This window comes from Lynx rufus, unplaced genomic scaffold, assembly GCF_022079265.1.
Source record: "Lynx rufus isolate CCGP_SWC_20201006 ecotype Redwood Valley unplaced genomic scaffold, mLynRuf1.p SCAF_15, whole genome shotgun sequence".
In the NCBI taxonomy this organism is placed as follows: Eukaryota; Metazoa; Chordata; class Mammalia; order Carnivora; family Felidae; genus Lynx; species Lynx rufus.
In genome coordinates this window covers 58,354,632-58,376,865 of record NW_025814829.1, presented here as the reverse complement: position 1 = coordinate 58,376,865, position 22,234 = coordinate 58,354,632, and the positions used below count along the sequence as shown (strand labels likewise).

The 22,234-nt window shown below is 41.5% G+C and overlaps 1 protein-coding gene across 1 annotated transcript in view; it reads right to left on the bottom strand.

Annotated features, from left to right (window-relative positions):
• The window catches only part of DESI2 (desumoylating isopeptidase 2), a 44,935-nt gene that overhangs the window by 11,102 nt on the left and 11,599 nt on the right, over window positions 1-22,234 (bottom strand). The window contains exons 2-3 of the mRNA XM_047077102.1: window positions 3,073-3,145; window positions 400-493 (exon numbers count right to left, since the gene is read on the bottom strand). Coding sequence (XP_046933058.1) covers window positions 400-493; window positions 3,073-3,145 — 167 coding nt within the window. The remainder of the gene's footprint in view (window positions 1-399; window positions 494-3,072; window positions 3,146-22,234) is intronic.

Here is a 22,234-nt window from a genome sequence, read left to right as displayed (position 1 = left end):
AAAGAGGTTTCTAGTAGTGTCAGGTAGGTCACAGCGACCCTTTCTTCCATCTCTCTGCACGGGAGTCTGAGGGGGAAGCTATCACTCACATACACACGTTTTCTAAGGCAGAATCCAAGTTACATACTAAAGTAAGAACATTTCTAAAGTACACAAAATAACTCACGTGGGTCCTGAAAAAAAGCAAAAGACTAGGTTATTTCAGGCACTTCATCTGGCCGATTCTCATCTTTACACAAACTCCGATAGGTTCGACTTTAAAATAAATGTCAGCAACTAAAACAGCGTTAAAGAAACATTTTAACTTCCTAGATTTTAGTCTACAGAGTGACTTCCATAGGCCTGAAAACAAGCTTTGGCACCTAAGACAGTGTAATAAAAATTATCCTCCCTACTTACTTAAATTTAAATGTTTCTCCTAGTTCAGAAGCATTTCCTGGGGAAATTTCAAATATTCCAGAAAAGGGGTAAGGATGGCCACCATAAGCAAATTCTGAAAAGAGAAAACTCATGATTTTTAGTATTTATCACACAAAACTTAACCAGAATGCTGAATTAGCTTTAATAAATGATGAGGATAATAACGACACCATCTAAATATTTTCCAGTTTATCAATGCTTTCACAAACATCTCAGTCTCGTTTAGCTGTTACGTGTAACAACAGTCGATACAAAAGGCCTGATTCTGATAACGAAAGACACTCAAAGGTGACCCTGACTCGTCCCCTCTCGTTGGCAGGAGGAGGGTGACTATCGCAGGTGACCATGGTCTCTCTGCCCATGTGTCGTGTCAAAAGACATGGGCGGTCAGTTCTGCACTTTGCCACTTTCCAAATTGAAGGCATCAAATTTCAAACTCAACACTTTACTGGAGAAACTGACTAACAGTAATGAGCTTTCATGGCTCATGGGTTGAAGGCTCTTGGTTTATCTTTGAATAATGAAACATTACCAAACCTGGAAAACTGAATTCAATCCCCCTCATTCAAGAAAACAAGCAAGCTGCCGAGTTAACGTATACACCTCTCCACACACACTCTCGCGGAAGATCTTTCAGCTCTGCGGGAACTACTTGTACTGAAGGATCATGGGATATAAACTCTCATCCAGAACAGAAGCGGAGAAGGAAGGAATTCAAATTTCTGGTATGAGATATTTAGATATTTAAGTGGCAAATCTTAGTGGACTTACTTAAAAAATTACAAACAAATGTTTAAATTAATCTCATCTCTTAAAATTTATTAAATCTAATCGTGAAAGGTCTTAGAACAAAGCATGGGTGAGAACAAGGCACATACCAAGTTTACTTTTGATTCAGACCTTCCAGAAAAAAAGCAAAGGTCTGGATAAGGAAGTGTTTGGCATTCAGTTCTGAAATACACATTAAAACTTATCTTAACGATAGGACTTTATAATAAACCTTGTCGATAATCAGGTTGGATATGGAAAGATTATGTTTAGATTTTTAACTTCCTCAAGTCCATTAAGGAAAGTCACAGAGCCATTTATTCATCTGTTCAAGAAGCGTCATTTACTTTCAGGAAGACATCTGACCTTAGCTTTGCTAAACTTATACGAACACGTTTCCAACCACGTTTCTGAAGACTCCTGAATCATTTGGTAGAGGGGCGCAATGGTTAGACAGGTAACAGAATAATGACTGGCACGTAAGAACACCTGGGTTCAAGTCCTAGTTCTAAGAACTATTAGCAGCTGATCTGATCTGACTTCCAGCTGATCTGAGCTTTGGTTTCTTCGCTTGGAAAATGGAGAAAGCGCCACAGGCCCACACGTCCTTCTCTACTTCACAGCAACGGGATCAAGCGGTTCACAACTTGGTAGCACTTAGAAAACTATAACACCAGAGATTCAGTTAAAGGGGAAACACGCAACTCTGGCAAAAGCCAAGTCAAACAAGGGCGCAAACCCACAGATGACGAGGCCACCCGCAGCAACACGTAGTGACTGCTGACTCTTTGGGCAAGAGCCTCCTTGCTTTTGGGGATTAATTATCTGGGAGACAGACAGACAGTGCAGGCTTCCAACTCACACGGAGCTTAAATGGCACATCTTTATAGCGAACGTGTGATACGCTACGCTGCACCCAGAAGCGGTGTGGAATGTAAGCAAGGGACAGGAGAAGCACCACACCGACCCAGGTAGGTAATGGAGCCTCTTCCTTGCACCAGCTACAGCAGGGATGCGGTCTTCATGGGGAACTCCGGGTGGACTGCAACGCATATTCTCAGGGCCTGCACAAAGGCCGCCTGACTTAAGCACGTGACAGACATTTCTGCTACGGGGTGAGTTTAGGATTCAAAATAATGTATTTTTACAACCCCGACAAAACTGGAAATGTGGTCCGTCTTATGCAGATCATTACTGCTTACAGCTTGACCTGGAGGAAATTATCCTGCACCAGCAGCGGGAATTAGAACAAAGGAAAAAGCTGTTAAAAACAAAGCTGCTTGGTTTGAGTGGCTCCTGTCATATTTATCATAATTAAGGGCAATGAAGAATAAAAGGGCTTGGGCTAATGACAAAGGCCATCATTCTTGAGCAAAAAGCTAGATGGAACCAGGGGCAGGATTTGCTCAGTGATATTTTCCAACTTATAACTACACACTTGCAAGTCTCCAAAAACAAAATTTAATACTGAAATTCCCTCAGGAAATTGGTATTTCAAGTATGACACTCTAGCACCAATACTCTTCCAACCAGAATGACGGTTTTTCAAAGCACAAGGCTTCTTAGGAACTCCAGTATTTGTCAGAGCAAAACTGTGGCGGTGAAATAATCCAAGAAGCAACTGCTTTTTAAGCCGCTGGATTTGGGAGAAAAGATAACTCAACGAACGTTATGTTCATGAACTTGAGTACTTTCTCCTCAAATGCATTCAACTTTGGGCATTTTCCCAGACTGCAGTACAAAATGTGGGGATTTTCTTCTACTTTCTGCAGTAATGTATGGAAGCAGTTGCAAAAAAAGAGGAGGACCTATAGTGCTGATTTTGCGAGCGCTTTAAGAGAAAACAGTCTTCGGAAAGCCTGTTCACACGGTGGGTACACGTACCTCTGCCGTATACTTCAATTCCTGAATGAAAAACTCCAATTCCGATGGACGAGGTGTATTCATTCATCCAGTACTAGGAAAAAAAGGAGAGATTCAGAATATCTGTTCGTTTAAAACACAGTGCCACACGATAGCAATTATGACCCCTAAGTGCTTCACGGAACATCTAGGTCTTTCTAAGTCCATTTCTCAGTATTTTTCCTTCTGGCCTCCAAACGCCGTGATAAAGGATTGGTCCAATCTCTGCGCCTCTGCTGGTACTATGAATGCCTCCATTTGCAAAGGCTTAGAGCGTAAACCATAAGACCTAAACCTGGTCAGGTTGGGGGGAAAAACGGATATAAAAGCTCTCCTGTGACTTAAAAAAAAAAAAAAAAAAATCACATATAATTTATGCTTTCACATCTATTTTTCTTCTAGCTTCAGCTTTTCCTTCCATTCTCTGGTGAGCTCCCTGAAGACCGGGAGATGTCTTACTAGTTTTCAAAAACACTTGAAAAACACCCATATGGCATTTCTGTCCTGGCTCAGTCCAAAGCTGGATAATGATAATATAGGAACAAATAAGAAGAGGCACAAAGGCTCCCACAACCTTCTTACCGTCGGCAGGAAGAAAACATTCCCAGAAAAGGTAGTATCTGAACTGGGTTTTTAGGAACCAATGAAACTTCCTCGGATAGAAAGTGGGGGGGGGGGGTGGGGGGTGGGATGGGGCATAGGGGGATGGGGAGAGATGTCTGGAAGAGTGAAGGGAGTGCACCAGCATCGTGATGTGAATGCTGGGGGTGACCGCGGAGAAGCACAAGGACTAGAAAGGGTCTACCTAGAAGAATCGATGAGTCAAGAGCTCATTAAACAAACACTTAGGCGGCACTTAACAGTGTTACAAACCCATTAGATTTCTTCCAGGTGTAGAGGATAATTTGTCTTTAATTTTTCTGGGTTTATTCAAGTTTTACCCTTGGTTCCAGACCCCTAACCAGTTTCTCCCAGACCCAGGGGAGCGCACATTCACATACATTGCCACAGGAAGCATAAATGGGCAAAATCGATTTATTTTGTCCTAAAATGTACCCGGAAGAAAAACGAAGCAGTAATAAGCAAGGGATATTTGAAAAAGAATAAGGAACTTTCTTATCTAGATATTGATACATTCATTAAACTGCTTTAGAACAAGATCCTTGCGTACATGAGAATCTGGTGTATGATAAAGTTGGTGTTTATGATTAACGATAAAGGATGAAGTATTAAAAATGTGTTGACAAAATACATTATGCATAAAGATACACTTCATGTACCTAAGAATTCCAGTGTGCCTAAAAATAACCATAGAGAAGAAAATAAAATAGATTGAAAAAAATCTTAACTGAGAAAAGATGATCTAGATAAAAGCAAAACCTTAGAACTTACACCGGAAAACCACAGACGTTCGACAAACACTTCCAACTTTTTATTGGGTAAAACCGCATGAATGACATCAAAAGATAAACCACACACAGGGGGGCAAATTCGTAACACTCCATAGCAAAGATTAGAATGAGCTGCGTCTTCCTCTCTAAAAGATTCTCTTTGGTTCCTGAGTTTTGACAGCAAGTCAGGAACGTCGTCATCTGAATCAGTTTGATTTTGGATACAGCAGTGAGGGTACATATAGGAAGGGATTTCTCAAGACTTTATCCAATCTACGTAATTCCAGAGTTTAGGTAGCAGAAATTCAGACCACAAAGGATACAGTGTACGAAAGCTCCATTAAAAAAATAACCCCCATGGACAAGTGAGAAATCACAGTAGAAATCAGTGGCTAACAAACATGAATGAACATTCTCACTAGAAAACAAAAAAATATTGATGAAAACAGTAAGCTACCATTCTTTTCTTAACCCATCAGATTGGCAAATATAAAAAATATTGCTAAATATTGCCGGTGTTGGTAAGGGTGTGAGGAAGCTACTGCAGAAGTGTGAATCAATGACAGTTAATTAACCATTCTACCTCTTGGAAATCTATTCTATAGAAATACTTGAACATATGCAGAGACATACTCCAGGATATTCACTGCAGCTGTCTAGAATACTGAAAACCTAGAAACAACATAAATATCAGTTACGGTAAATCCGTAGTATAAACTATCATACAGCTCCTAAGGGTGAGGTAACTCAGTACAAAGGGACATAAAGTAAAACACCAAGTCACGATATGTTATCTGTAGCATGGTCACATTATTTGCAAAATAAATAAATACGCCCTTCGTGCATGTTTACACGCTAAATATGGAAAAAATACAACAAAACTGCCATCAACTGCAGCAAAAGAAAGTTCGAAGGATACAGTTCAATCTCTGTTCACAGTTTGGGAAAGGGGCGTAGCTACAGCAGGGGCGGGGGTGCAGTATAAAGGGATACTTTCATTTTTACCTAAACATTTGAAGACAGTTATTGAGGTGTCATTGACAATGTTACACGAGTTTCAGCTGTATAACACAGCGATTTGATATTTACACACACTGTGACATGGTCCCCCTAGTAAGTCTGGTTCCCCTCTTTCACCTTACAATGTTATTGACGTACAATACATCCCAGTGAGCTATTTATTTTATAACTTGAAGTATGCACTCCTTACTCCTCTTCACCCATTTTGCCCTCCCTTTCCCAAAGACCCTCCCCTCTGGCAACCACCACCCTGTTTTTGTTCTGTTTTGTTTTGTAGATTTCACACATAAGTGAAAGCAGGCAGGATTTGTCTCTTTCCGTCTGCGTCTGCGTTATTTCACTTCTAATACACTCAAGGTTCATCCGTGCTGCAAATAGTAAGACTTCATTCTTTTTTATGGCTGAGTAATATTTACATGCTATACTACTCATATGGCTCAGTTCTCAATCAGTCAATCAACCACATTTGCTTTAGCTGTTCATTCACAGATGGACAACTAGGTTGCTTCCATCACCTTGGTTACCGTAAATAAATCTGCAATGAACACAGGAATGCACGTATCTTTTTGGATTAGTGTTTTCATTTTCTTTGGATAGATACCCAGAGTACTGGAATTGCTGCTTATAAAGTTGCTCATGTTTTAATTTATTGAGGAGTCTACATACTATTTCCCATGGTGGCGGCACTAATTTACAGTCCTACCGATAATGCAGGAGGGCTCCCTTTTCTCCATATTCTGTTATTTCTTGTCAGAGGAAATACCTTGTCAGGTAACAGCCATTCTGACAGGTGTAACGTGAAATTTCATTGTAGTTTTGATTTGTGTTTCCCTGATGATTGGTGATGTTGAACATCTTTTCATGTACCTGTACGTCTTTGGAGAAACATCTATTCAAATCATCTCCCCATTTTTTAATCAGACTGTTTTTTGCTACTGGGTTGTGTCAGTTCTTTACATATATTTCGCCCACTCAGCGGGTTGCCTTTTCATGTTGCTGATCATTTCCTTTACTGCACAGAAGCTTTTTAGTTTGATGTAGTTCCATTTGTTTATTTTTGCTTTTGTTGCCCTTGCCTTTGGAATCAGATCCAAAAAAAACATTGGTAAGACCAGTATCAAAGAGCTTATCACCGCCTATGTCTTCTAGGAGCTTCATAATTTTAGGTTTTACGTTCAAGCCTTTAACCCATTTTGAACTGATTTTGTATATGGTGTAAAACAGTGCGCAGCTTCATCCTTCTGCACGGAGCTGTCTGGTTTTCCCAGCACCATTTATTAAAGACACTGCCCTTTCCCTATACTCTATTCTTGCCTCCTTTGTGGTAAATCAACTAACCAAAAAATGCACGGGTTTATTTCCATGCTCTCTACTCCTTTCTACTGATGTATCTGTCTGTTTTTATGCCAATATCATACTGTTTTGATTACTAGACCTTTGTAGTATTTGAAATCAGGGAGTGTGATAGCCCCCAGCTTTGTTCTTCTTTGTCAAAATTGGTTACTCAGGTCTCAAATCTGTTTAGAATTATTTCTAGTTCTGTGGACAATGCCACTGGAATTTTAACAGGGACTGCACTGAATCTGTAGATTGCTTTGGATAGCATGGACATCTTAACACTATTAATTTTTTCAGTCCTTGAGGATGAAGTATCTTTGCTTTTTACTTGTCTCCAATTTTTTTCATGAATGTATTATAGTTTTCAGTGTATAGGTCTTTCACCTCTTTGACTAAATTTATTCCTAGGTATTTTACTCTTTTTGATTCAACTGTAAATGGGACGTTTTCTTGATTTTTCCTTCTGACAAGTCTGTTACTAGTATACAGAAACACAACTTATTTTTACATATTAATTTTGTATCCCGCAACCTGAGTTTTTTATTAGTCCTAACAATTTCTATATATGGTATCACGTCATCCGTAATAGCGGCCATTTTACTTCTTTCTTTCCAATTTGTATGCCTTTTATTTATTTTTCTTGCCCAATTCCAGTTATATGCTGAATAAAAGTGGGGAGAGTGGGCATCCTTGTTTTCTTCCTGATTTTGGAGAAAAAGGAGGAGGTTGGTGGAGAACAATGTTTACCGGGTCTCAAAGTATCGTACCCCACATTTCTCTAAATTATAAGAAAAAGAAAGACACCTTTGACAATATGAAAAAAAATATGGTGAATATCTTATGTGGGTGACTGAACAGAATCACCAACAGCTGGACACACCGATGTTACGTGCCTCCTGATGTGATAAAATAGAAAGGCCACAACATTTTCTTTGCTGGTTTTGTCAAGATATGTTTAACATATCGTATGCTTCCATAAGGAAAAAAAATCAGTAAGCCTGGACTATGGGATATTCTATAAGTAACCTGGTCTTTTCAAAAATAGTGACATAAAAGTCAAAAGAAGAGTGGTTATTACTCTTTAAAGAAGATGAAAAAGATATGACAACTAAATGCAATGAAGAAACCCTGACTGCATCTTACATTAAACCCCCGTCTTCTTCCCCAAGACTTTATTAGGGGAAATAATAACGAATGGGAAAATTCTTGGGTGTCATAACAGTACTGTGGTTAGGTAGAGAGAATGCCCTGTTAGGTAGGAAATGCATGTTCAAGTATTTTGAGATGAAATGCTATAATGTTTGTGACTTAACTCTGTGTGGGTGTGAATGCGGGTATGTGTATGTGTAAGAGAGGGTATGAGAAAGCAAACGTGGTTAAAAATTGGTGACTCCAGGTGAAGAGTATACAGACCACTCTTCTTTCCAGTTTTCCTTCTCTGAAGCCATAAACATGTTCAAAATAAAAAGTTAGGGGGAACTAAAGAAAATGATCTGGTTCTTGCCTCCTTACAAGAGAAGAGAGGCTTTTTCCATTTTTCTTGCTATCCTCCTCCTTTCTCTCCCTTTTCAGAGAAAGAGTAGAAAACACCACAAGGGGATCAGCTAGTCTGCACACAGTTTTTGCTAGGCTTTTGCAGTCACTGGCTGGTTTCCTTTTCTCTAAGACTTAAACTGCCTTTTCCATTTGAAAAATTCCATTGTTTATGCTGTTTGCAACCAATAATTTGGTCTGTGTACTGTTGATTTCCTTAACAACAGCACTGACAGGCTTTTGTTCTGGATGCAGACAGCTCCGCTTTAAATGTGACCTTTTCTCTTTTTATAGAGTAGCTTCTCTTTCAAAATATAGAATATTCTCCATAGAGATATATCCAAAATGGTTTGTCTGCGATAACTCGAAAGGTTTTACACTCTTAGGAAACGAAACATTTATTTCCATTTAATGTCTAGTATCGCTTAACTTTAACAATTTATCTTTTAGGTGAGCAGTAAATAGCTTTTTCCAAAAGAGCTTTTATAATAAATTTCTATAATGGGAATCTAAATGCTTTATTAACGGAAAGGTTTTCACAAAAATAAAAATCATACACAAACGGTGACTTCTGGCCAGAAGTTAAGACAGGGAGGGCAAGGAGGGGAATGCACTTGCCAGAGTGGGGATCTTGAACTCAGATCTTTTATTTTCTGCCCTTTCACAACTGAAAATAACCTCTCCGATGCTTAGAACTCCCTTAAGTTGCCTGGGTAGGTACTCTACTGCTTTAGAGTCAGAAATGTCCCTGCATTTGAGACTTTACATTCTACAAAAGAAAAATGTGTACGTTTTGATGCATTTTTAGAGTTGGAAGATCTGTAAAATATGAGAAACATAAAAATGAGAGAGAAATGTCCTATCCAAACATCTGGCCAGTCCCTTGGAGTTCACTCTAAGGAGATCTGATCTCCATAACGTTTCTAATGAATTGCTGACACACGACAATGGCAAATGAACACTTGGTAGCATTCACCTCCACTCTTGGATGGAAAGTTGGACCATCAGGTCAAGCGTTTTTGTTCAAGGTTTTGAAGCCTACAAGTTGCCAGGAAGAGGAGGTCTTAACCCAGAGACATTCCTTTGGACAGTATTAAACAGCAGAAGCTTACCCCCTCCTAACATCATTTTTTTTCTCAAAGGCTGTGTCTCAATATTCTGTGCCGGGCAGGCATTAAAGTTGAGGCTGTTTATTCACTGTTAGCAATAACAATGAGAGACTCGACAGTACTTTGACTCTCATGTTTCTTTGTAGTTTCTATACCTAGAAAGCCCCCAAGTTTAAGAGTTAATTTCTTCGTGAGATTAAAGTAACTATTTACTAGTTGGAAATCTATGACTAGATCTCTTTACTGGCCTTACAGAAATAAAAAGGATTACACGGAATGCTATGAACAACCGTATACCAACTGAGACAGAACAAACAAATTCCTGAAAAGACACAAACTACCAAAACTGACTCAAGAAGAAATAAAAAAATCTGACTAGACCTATAACAAATGAGAATGGAGAGAGAGAGAGGGAGAGAGAGAATAGTAATTTAAACTACCCATGAATAAAAAGACTATACCCAGATGATTTTGGTGAGTTCCACCAAATACTTAAGAATCTAGTACCAATTCTTCACAAACTACTCCCGAAGAAAGAAAAGGGAACATTTCCCAATTTATTCTACGAGGCCACAATGAACTTGACACCAAACACAAAGACCTCATGAGAAAACTACAGACCAACATCTCTTATAAACACAGACTCAAAAATCTTCAACCAAATACTAGCAAATTGGCTCCAGCAACATATAAAAAAGGCCTATACACTGTGACCAAGTGAGATCTCTTCCAGGAATGTAAAGTGGGTTTAATATTCAACAAATTAATGTACTAAACCATACCAACAGAATAAAGGGCAAGCCCCACACAATCATCTCATTAGATGCAGATAAGCACTTAACAAAATCCAACACTCTTTCAGGATAAAAACACTCAACAAACTAGGAATATAAGTAAACTTCCCCAGTCTGATAAAAGGCATCTATGAAAAGCCACAGCTGGCATCATACTTAATGGTGAAACACTTTAGGCTTTCTTTCCCTTTGAGATCAGGAACAAAACAGCAATGTCTGCTCTTGCCCCTTCCAAGAGACTGTACTGGAAATTCCAGCCAGGGCAATTGCAGAAGAAAAAGAAATAAAAGACACCCAGATTGGAAAAAAAGAGGTAAAATTATCTCTATTTGCAGATGACGTACTCTTGCATAGAAAAATCTTAAGAAATCCACTAAAAATCTATTAACACTAATAAACAAGTTCAGCAAGATTGTAAGGCACAAGATTAATATACAAACATCAACTGTATTTCTGCATCCTAGCAATGATGAAACTAAGAAAATTCCATTTACAGTTACAGCAAAAAATATTTAGGGATAAATTTAACAAAAAAATGTAACTCTGCATCTGAAAATGATAAAACATTATTAAATACCTAAATAAATGGAAAGACTTTCCATGCTCACAGAATATAAAACTTAATATTGTTAAGATGGCAATCTTCCCCAAGTTGACCTGTGGAATCACTGCAATCTCAATTTTTTGTTGTTGTTGCAGAAATTGGTAAGATAATGCTTGAAGTCTAATATCCAAAACAATCTTGAAAAAGTCTGAAGACTGACACTTCTTGACTTTAAAACTTAGAATTGAGCTATAGTGACTGCAGACATACAGATCGATGGAGAAGAAGTCAGTTTAGAAATAAACTCTTACATGTATGATTAACTGATCCTTGACAAGGGTGCTGAGACAGTTCAATGACGGAAAGAAAGTTCTTTTAAAAAATGAAGCCAAATAGGGTGCCTGGTGGCCCAGGGGGTTCAGTGTCTGACTTCAGCTCAAGGTCATGATCTCCAAGTTCTGGAGTTTAAGCCCCGCGTCAGGCTCTGTGCTGACAGCTCAGAGCCTGGAGCCTGCTTTGGATTCTGTGTCTCTCTCTCTGCCTCTCCCCTGCTCGTGCTTGCCCATGCTCTCTCTCCCTCAAAAATAAACATAAAAAAATTAAAAAAAAAAAAAAAAAAGGAAAGAAAGAAAGAAACTCGAACTGGACATCCACATGCAAATGAATGAAGCAGGACCCCCACCTTACACCATATACAAAAATTAACTCAAAATAGATCAAAGACCTACATGTAAGAGTAGCAAACTATAAAACCTTTAGAATAACAAAAGTGTATCTTCATGATCTTATATTAGACAATGGCTTCATAGTTGTGACACCAAAAGCACGAGCAACAAAAGAAAAAAGCAGAATAAATCAGATTCACAAAAACTAAGACACTGTACGTTCAAAGTTCAAAGGGCACTACAAAGAAGTAAAAGGGCAACCCACAGAATGGGAGAAAATAGTGGCAAATCACATATTCGGTAAGGCATGTATATCCAGAATATATAAAGAGCTTTTAGAATTCAAGAACAGGACATATAATCCAATTTAAAAAATGGGCAAAGGATCTAAACAGGCATTTCTCTAAAGAAGGTACACAAGTCAAAACCATTAAATACCACTTCACGCCCACTTCAATGACAATAATCAAAAAGACAAACACAAGCTGACAAGGATGTGGGGAAACAAATCCTCATATGCTGCTGACGGGAATTCAAAATGGCATGGCAGTTTTGGGAAAGTTTGGCATTTCCTCAAAATATTACACCTAAAGTTACTCTATGAGCCAACAATTTCACTCCTGGGTTTACACCAAGAGAAACTGAAAATACACAGTGACATGAAAACTTGTAATCAACATTCATAGCAGTATTACTTAACGATAACCAAAAACCAGGAACAATTGAAATGTCCATCAACCGATGAATGAATGAAACATGATATATGTATACAATGTAACACCACTTCTCAACAAAAGGGAATGGAGTACTGATGCAGGGGACAACATGAACGGACCGTGAAAACATTATGCCACGTCAGGAAAGACCACATAGCGTATGATTTCATTTACACGAAATGCCCGGAACAGGTAACTTAAGAAAACAAAGTATAGCAGTGGTTACTTTCGGCTGGGAGGTCTGCAGGGAAATGGAAGTGTTTGCTAATGGGATGGGGTTTCTTTTCAGGGTGAAGACAAATTTTTAACATGGAGTGTGATGATGACTGTAGGATTCTGTGAATACACTGAAATCCACTGAACTGCACACAAAGGGTGACCTGGATGGCATGTGAATTATATCTCAAGAAAACAGTTCAAAAAACGCGAAGAACAGAAAGAAAGGATCTATGAACTGCAGACGAACAGCAGAAGAGCCTGTCATCTTGTAGTTGGCAAACTTAAAAACTGTTCTATAAATACCAAGTGTCCCCCAAGGACAAATTTTCCTTTGAATACAATACATACTTAGTTCCTTTGGAAAAAAAAAATAAGGAAATTTGGCATTATAGGAAAGTTTTCCCACTGTTAGCAAAATGAAAACCAAAAAAATTCATGAAGGAAAAAAAAGTTTCCATTTCCCTGTGCTTACTCTAACAAATGGTCCAATGTAAACTTCAATCTGAGTGAAATAAAATATGCAGATCATGACTGTGGGGCTTTCGACCAAAACAAAAACAATGAAAAATATACAAGCTACTGTAAAACATTTTCTTTAAAAAAAAAGTTTTAATGTTTATTTATTTTAGAGACAGAGAGAGCACAAGAGGGGGAGGGGCAGAGAGAGAGGGAGACACAGAATCTGAAGCAGGCTCCAGGCTCCGAGCTGTCAGCACAGAGCCTGACATGGGGCTTGAACCCCCAAACCATGAGATCATGACCTGAACTGAAGTTGGATGCTTGACCGATGGAGCCACCCAGGCACCCCTGTAAAACATTTTCTAATGACACAAAAGGTGGTCCAATTAGTTCTTGAACTCTTATCCCCAGTCAAAAGCCTTTAAATAGGTTACTTCTCAAATTTCGGATAGCTGCCTTCAAAAATCACATAGAAGCCAGGCTATAAACAAATAACACATCAAGAACAGACAAAAAGATGGGGCGCCTGGGCGGCTCAGTTGGTTAAGCGTCTGACTTCGGCTCAGGTCATGATCTCACGGTTCATGGGTTCAAGTCCCGCATCTGTGCTGACAGCTTGGAGCCTGGAGCCTGTTTCAGATTCTGTGTCTCCCTCTCTCTCTGCCCCTCCCTCACTCGTGCTCTGTCTCCCTCTGTCTCAAAAATAAATAAACATTTAAAAAAAAAAAAAAAAAGAACAGACAAAAAGCAACTCTAAATACATATATTCTGGTCAGCGACCAGAATGAACATATGAACAGCAGCATATTACTGCCAAAATTCTTAGAATTTACATGATGAAGGAGATTAGATGTTTTTCTTTGGTGTAATTTTTTTTTTTTTTCCCTGAATGAATTCAGAAGGAAAGAGGGGAAAGCTTCCGTGGGGGGGTCGGTCATAGAGAGAGATGCCCTCCAAATGAGTCTGTTCTGATTGGGCTTCCTGGCTCTATTATTAGAGCACAGGCCTGAGAGGCTCCATCTTTAAAAACCGGGCCGGCTGCCTGTGGAAGACAGGTCAACATGCCTTCAAGGTCAGCATGTCTTGTCGAATCCTTCGCCCTCAAAGTCCTGCCAAGGCTTTGCAGACGATATGGATGGTGCCTGTTTTAAGTGGGGGTTTAATAAGATAAGCGTAAACAAAACAAAAAACTGTATGACAGCTGAGCCTTTTCCTGAATGACTTCAGTTGCAAAACTTCCCTACCGTGATTTAACCGCTATCCTCCCCCAAGTCCAAGATTTTTGAAATTAACAGTAGGGTTTCTCAGTCCTTCTCTGACATGGTTTCCATCCTTTGTGTTTACTTTATCTCCCCACAGAGCTTTAACAGAGCTTCTCAAACCTGCTATGGAAATTCTTGCTTTTGTAGAACACCATAAAACACTGACATTTTCCAAAAGAAACAAAAAATACACAACATGAGCTCCCAGCCAAGAACACACGTCCACGAAAAACAAACAAACAAAACAAGCTGCTGAGTTAGATATGGCTGGATGTACGCAAGACTTCTGTAAATTTCTGCTGGATGCGTCTTCCCGGATTTTGTTGTCTAAACAGTAGCAGGTGCCAAGGTTTACAGTCACGTACTTGGGAAAGATGGATAACCCAGAAGTGTTTCTCCCAAAAGCCGTTCATCACAACTGGAAAAGACCACTTTTACTCCTAAGAGCTTGGTTCAAGTGTAAGAGTACAACTAGCATTCAGGGGACTAGTTGGAGAACTGTCGCTCCCAGAGCTCTACAGACTGACGCCGGGGCTGGCCGTCACAGAGAGTTTATCACACAAAGGCCACACTGCGAGAGAGAAGGGACACAGAATGTCAGGGGCACATCCACAAGAGGTGGCTACGTGCCCAATTCACCCAGTGCTGAGGAAGAGAGGCCCTCAGTGGATCATATGAGAAATCAGATGTTTCTGTCGCAAAGGGAAACGGTCAAGCTGCCAGACGCTCCCACGAATTAGTCCTCTCTCAAACCACGAAACCAGCAAGTTACCACAGTGTCTCCCCATCAACCACCTACTTAAGTCATCTGGATGGAGGGTATCGCCTGGTCAGCTGGCTTCATCCAGGGCGCTCCTTCCCTTCGGGTCTAACAGGAAAGCCCACAGTGTTCCTTTATTCCGGGCTAGATCCCAAGGACGTGGCTTCTGTTACACTTGACTTGACTACAGAGATATCGCTTGGATAGAAAGAGGTTGATCCAAGTACGACAACCCACACGGGCTGAAGAATCTGAATGATAGTGGAAAAGACACTGGGCTGTCAGGAGACCAGAGCTCTTTGCTTTGGTTTCTTCTGATGCACGTATATGAGAACTTCTTCAAGGTCCCCTGTTGGTCTCAAAGAGCGTTTGGATTCCAATTCAGATCCTGGGGCCTGAAAGCCTCGGTTCAAACTCTGGCTTCACTGTTCCGCTAGGTGCGTAACCTAAAAAAGACGCTATCTTCTCTGTCCTTATTTATAAAATGGGGATTATTAATAGATAGCATACACCACGTGACGTCCTCAGAGCGCTACCTGACCCACCCGGGAAACAGGAAGCGTCAGGAATAGCAAACACGTTTACTGACCATGTGATCCTTCCCTCATGCTTTCGTCTTAACTACCGGGAAACGGCCGTACGCTCATGTAAATAAGCAGCTCAGTGCCAGCTATCTGCTAGATCTCGGAATTTTCAAGAATCTTTGGGAGCCGATGTCAAATTCCCAGGAGCAGTGACTCATTACAGTGAATAGCAAACAACGGCAGAATTAATTTGAGTCTGCTTTAAGAATCCCGCACGCGATCATTTATCCTCTGGAGGAGCACAGGTTTGAGGAACAGGTCTCCATAAGTATGCCAGTGGTGTCACAGGGCGCTCCTACAGTCACGAACAGGAGCGAGGAACTGGAGAGCCACACGTCACTTCGGCACTGGGCCATCACGGCCTGGTGCTTCCCAAGCATACAGAAGAGGGCCGAGGAAGGAGCACGGATTCCAGCTTTACCTCTTCCGACACCAACCGCCACGGAAGTGTAGAGGGCTTTTCGAAGCTTTTTAAGTATTAATAAAAGGTAAAAGGAAACACTTCACAGGAAACCTATCATCTTAAAATATGTGGGAAGGCAACAAATACATCGATAACTGCAATTACTTTTGAGCTCCATCTTGCCTCAATGCAAAACACTGACCTAAACATTTCCATTTATTACTTTAAAGCACTGTTTACAGAAGTGAATTGACTGTGGTGTATTACAGTCCTATATTAAAATGTTACGTTATTCTTCTGACAGAGAACTTTCATTAAACTTCATTTCAGTCAGTGATTTGACTTATCAATGTAATAAAATTTTATGCTTCCTGTTTGAAAGCAGCAGTGAGGATACATGCTATCTCCCTAGTCTGGAACTTAAAACATTTAATATAACCACTTAGGTGCTGGGCCTGACTTCCTCAAAAGGTAGTATTAACTGATCTAAGTATAAAGTATGACGGTTTCCCCTAAAAAAAACCCGTGTTCGTGTGGGTTAAGGCAAGTGTTTTACTTAACTCCCATAAAAAAGGTGTTTAGGGGAAAAGAGAAGGCCTTTCACTTACTGAGTTAAAAATTAAAAATAAACCGCGAGTAGTGGAGACTGGGGTAATTCCCATAGTGCCATCTCATATAAAGCCGTCTTTGACATTCACACTGTTTGACTACCTCAGGAGGTCTTTTTGGTACCACTGGATTGAGTCCTAGATAATCTTACAGCAAATGCTACTTAATAGTAAATCATATTAAAATGCTATCTATAGAGCCTTAGCATCAGGCTAATCGTAAAACAGAGTCAATAAAAACTCACTGAATGAACTGAGACAGACTACTATCTTTTCTAGATGAAACTGTAAGCATCCATATCTATCTGTTAATTTGCTTTATACCGTGAGAAAGATGGCACACCACATATTCTATTCCATTATCATTATTTCTAAGAATGTCCAATTTTTTCATTACCAGAGAATGTTATCTAAAATAAGCACATTGGGGCGCCTGGGTGGCTCAGTCGGTTAAGCGTCCAACTTTGACTCAAGTCATGATCTCGCGGTCCTGAATTCGAGCCCCGCGTGGGGCTCTGTGCTGAGAGCTCAGAGCCTGGAGCCTGTGTCGGATTCTGTGTCTCCCTCTCTCTGCCCACCCCCGCCGTCCGCTTGTACGGTCTTGCTCAAAATGAATAAACGCTAAAAAATTTAAAACAATAAAAATAAGCACATCACTCACTTTCTGGGTCTTAGGGAAAAAAATCTTTACATAACATTAACATTTTCATTACCATGCTATCTATAAATTGTTGATAACCTTAGGTATTAAGCCTCGATCTTTATTTGCTAGTAATTTTTTAGTTAATAGGGTTTCAAGTTTTGTAAATGTTCTGTAAAGCTTTTTTTGAGACAGCGTAACCAAACACACACACACACACACACACACACACACACACACACACACACACACACAGAGTCCCAGTGTATGTTTGTTTCAGCAGAACTATTCAGCCTGCACCCTCTTTTGTTAAGTCTCAGTTTTGACGATCCATTTTAAGGTTAGTCCAAAGCTGGCCTTCCCAAGGACTGTGCTTTGAGACTTAAAGCTCCACAGCACTGTCCTGAAGTTCACGAGCATGAGTACACATCACTACGCACTCACAGGAAACTTAAAACCAAGGAAAATGTGCTCCTATGCATTTCACATAACGTCAGTTTCCTCCACTTTATCAACTAGGCAAACCAATTTTCAAAAACAAATTCCTGTGCTTGTCAAAAAACCTAATTTTTAGGACCCACCACAAGCTAGACCCAGGATGACTGTAAATTGTTTTTTAAAGGAGAATAGATTTTTACAAGTCAAATCAACGGTGAACCAAATGCTCCTTGAATATTTTTAAGACTAAGCCTATTGCGTGTAACCTACAGTTTGGCTCGATTTTCATTACCAGAGAATGTTACCTCTGGTATAGATGAGGCAGAGTACTGTCAATTCTTCGTCCTGACGGCATATCTGTACCAGAAATCTAAGTTCTTGGCAAATCTTTCCTACGAGGCACTTGGTGTAGTTATCCCAATAGCTGATGTCAGATATTTTGGTAAAATCTTGAAACTTCTTTCATGGCCTATCTGTACTTGACCTGCACTCTGGATTGGGCTCTAAACTGAGCGAGGCCTGAGGCTGAGTGTTCTTTAATTCTAGATCCTCCAGGGGTGCCCAGGTAGCTCAGATGGTTAAGCATCGAACTCTTGATTTTGGCTCAGGTCATGATCTCGCGGTTCGTGAGTTTGAGCCCTGTGTTGGGCTCCATGCTGATGGTGTAAAGCCTGCTTGGGATTCTCTCTCTCTCCCTCCCTCTCTACCCCTCCCCTGCTCTCTCTCTCAAAATAAATAAACTTAAAAAAAAATTCCTGGATCCTCCATGGTGCTGAGAGCACCTACCTAGTAGACTGCTCAAATACTGGATGAATTGAAATGCAGCAAGGAATTTCTAATGCTTTCTCTTTTCGACTGTGACCTATGGAAAAGAGTATCTCCATTCTTTTACTCATGCAGGTGATATTTACTGAACACCTACTATGTGCCAAGCGCTAGCAACACGGTAGCAAATATGATGAAGTTCTGGTTTTCACAGAGCTTGCATTCTTGAGAAGCGTCTTTGAAACTGTAGGTTGCACCCCATTACAGGATCCCGAAATCATTGCGGTGGGTTGGCACCGGCATTATTTCCAATGAGTGAAATATGATGGAATAGGACTTATCAGAGGACAAGACACTGAGTAAGGTGTTTCCTGAACGTTTGGTATCAGTTTACACGTGTGCGTAACGGTGTGATGTAAGTTGATTTCTTAGCTGGTCTAGGATACAATCAAGAGCTACTGTTCTAGGGGCGCCTGGGTGGCTCAATCAGTTGGGCATCCGACTTCGGCTCGGGTCATGATCTCGCGGTCCGTGAGTTTGAGCCCCGCGTTGGGCTCTGTGCTGACAGCTCAGAGCCTGGAGCCTGCTTCGGATTCTGTGTCTTCCTTTCTCCAACCCTCCCCCGTTCATGCTCTGTCTCTCTCTGTCTCAAAAATAAATAAACATTAAAAATTTTTTTTTTTAAAAGAAGAGCTACTGTTCTAGAAGGGTCTCCTAAATTGCACCTCAGTTTAAATCTCATTTAAAAATGTTTACTTGCAGCAAAGCCATAAATGAAGCAAGTTCAACAACCCTGATTCAATACAATGTAGGCACACCTATGTGTCAGGGGCTGCCAGGCGCTGGGGTTACACGGACGGTTAATTCACAGTCCTTGTCCATAAGGAACTCATTAAGCATGTAAGCAATCAATCACAAACCTGTAAGTGTTAAAACAGAAATATGCGCATATGTAGTAAACTGAAAACTCATTTTTGAACGCTACCCTAAAACGTACTTTCACTCACTCTCTTTCGTAGTAACGGTCCATGTAAAACACGTAAATCTCTTTAGGAGTAATTTGCCCATGGTCACATGATGAGCGGCCAAACCATAAACAGCCCAGGCTTCATAGCCTCTACCTACTGCTGCTCCTATTACACAGCTTGGCTTCCAGCAGACAGCCTCATGGGCCCCTCCTTTTCTTTACATGATCTGGAAGCGCCCCGAACAACTTCGGAGTAAGATGGAGATCATGACTATTCATCATTTTTCCTTAAGTGTGAAGTTATGGTGACCCCTCCCGCACCACTGCAAGTAAAAAGAGTCACTGCCTAGCCTTTGCCTTAAATGCCATGTAATGTGCCCACCTGGTCACTAATTCAGTAATGTAGAGACCTGTTCTGGAAACGAACCTTCGTATCTGAAACTCCTCTCTAGGACATCAGGAGGAGAAATCTAGAAGATACGTTCGTTTTGGACCTGAGAATTGCAAGAGTCCTTCAAGCAGACAACTTCCCGTACTACTGGGCAGTAAACTAGGGCACACACGCAGATTATGCTGAGAAGGGCTGGGAAGAACCAGTGTGCTTACCTGGGGGCTGCTTCAACTGACTGCCGGACAATGAGCTAGAAATGAGAACTCCGCTATGGCGTACAAACCAGTCTCGGCCAAGCTGTTTGTTTTCACAACTTCCACAAATGTTTCAAGACTGAGAAATCAGCTCCATTAAGTTCACGTGGCTCAAAGGCTCTCAACGCACAAGGGAAGAGAAAAGGCTTACATAATTAGCCCCAGAGTTACACATACACCGTGGTGGGAGATTTTAGAGCTAATGTCAAACACGCAACAGCCTGCTTTCCTGTCCTCGGTAGCGGAACGCTCCTTAAGATAAAGCGAGGAAATTCCAAAGATCAAGTTACGAGGTGTTGCAACTGCAGAAGGAATACAACCGGGAGCTCGCTCAGCTTCTTCTAATCCTGCAAATAACACCACTAACACACAGCTGGTGCTTTCTTGTGATTATCATGTGCCAGCTCCCTGTCCATGCATTGGACATAAATCGACCCTTACGATAACTCTATGAATTGCGATTCCCATCTTAGCAAGGAACAGAGGCACAGAGAAGTTAAGAAACCTTCCCAGGTCACACAGGTAAAAAGCAGGAGGTGGGATGCAAATCCACACGGTCTGAGGGATTCCAGACTACACCTCAAAGACAAAGAACAGATTCCAAACGGCAGACGGCAGGCCTGATCAAGGAAGAGGTCAAGGACAGCTTCCGGCTGCCCCTGCCTTAGCCATGACTCTGTGTCACATTGATGGTCCTGTTCGGAACCGGCACAGATGTTTGGGGCTCTCGCTGGCCACCTGACAGGGTGGGGAGGTCCGTCCGTCCATCCTTTCCATCGTCCCGCAGGCAGCCGCAATGAACAAGAGGACACAGCGGAGAGAGGAACAATTTCAGGATGACGGCTCCTAGGAGAACTTCAGGTGAGCCTAACAAACCTTTTAAAAGCAATGACAATGCACCAAGTTCTGGGAATAAAGAGTAAGACCTTGTCTCTGCCCTCAAGCTCACTGCAGAGTGAGGAACTTGACCGTGTGTGAATTACCGTTTGATGCCCAGATAAAACAGCAACAGAAATGAATGAACAGGCCTGAAATAGCCCAGCTCTTGCTCGCTTCCTTGTTAGTCTTTTAAAGTAACACATTTCTAAAGAAGTTGATTAAAAAGACACAAACCTCTGGCTTGAGAGCGTGGTGCCATATGGTGCATGGTCAACGGACAGAATGTCAGAATAAGTCCACTAACTCCTCAGTTCAGAAGGACAAGGACCGGAAACTATCATAGCACGTTCCATAGCGACTACGAGGACAGCAGGTGAGAGTGTGGACGGTTCTGAGAGGTCCTTGCACCGAAGTGAGGGGCTGGGATCCAGTACAGAGTGGGAGGTCTGACCTCCGGTAAGGACACGGGTGATTCCCGTTCCACGCGCAGGAGGACTGTACCAAGGCAGTGGGGGGGGGGGGGGAGATCATATTCTCTTCAGCTGCTCCTTTCTCTTTGAATTTTTTCTTAATGTTTATTTTTGAGAGAGGGAGAGGGAGAGAGAGAGCACGAAGTGGAGGAGGGGCAGAGAGAGAGGGGGACACAGAATCCAAAGCAGGCTCCAGACTCCCAGCCATCAGCACAGAGCCTGATGCAGGGCTCGAACTCATGAACTGTGAGATCCTGACCTGAGCTGAAGTCGGACACTTAACTGACTGAGTCACCCAGGCGCCCCTACTTTCTTGCTTAAAGTGAAGCAAGCAGTGAAGTCACCAGCGGAGAGTGACGACCGGGGAGGGGCACCGGAGCTGCCTTGGAGTGGGAAAGTCAGTTGACCAAAGAAATATGGAAGCACTGCCAGACAGCATTTAGGGTCCCCTTGGGGTTTGTGGCCGCGATTTCAAAGTGAGATCAGTCAGGATGCCTGTGGGGTTCTCTCGAGCCGCGCTCAGCTGCTGAGATGGGGAGTTCAACTTCACTAGGGTTGCCAGACAAGTATGCCAGAGGGAACGGCAGTAACGGTGACGCCAGAATCTAACTTGGATGAAGGTGCAGGAAGGGAGGGGTCGTTGTAAGGTACTGGCTCACATGATGCGGGGGGCGGGGGGCAAGTGTAAAATGTGCGGGACAAGCTGGGGGGGGGCTGGAGATCTAGGAGGAGGTGATGTTGTAGCTCCTCTGGAGGCTGAATTCCTTCCTCCTTAGGGGTCCCCAGTATCTGCTCTTAAGGCCTTCAACGGATTGGATGAGGCCCACCCCCATTATCCTTTACTCAAAGTCTACTGACTTAAATGTAAATTGCATCCAAAAAATACCCTCACAGCAACACCTAGACTAATGTTTGACTAAAACCCAGGTACTAGC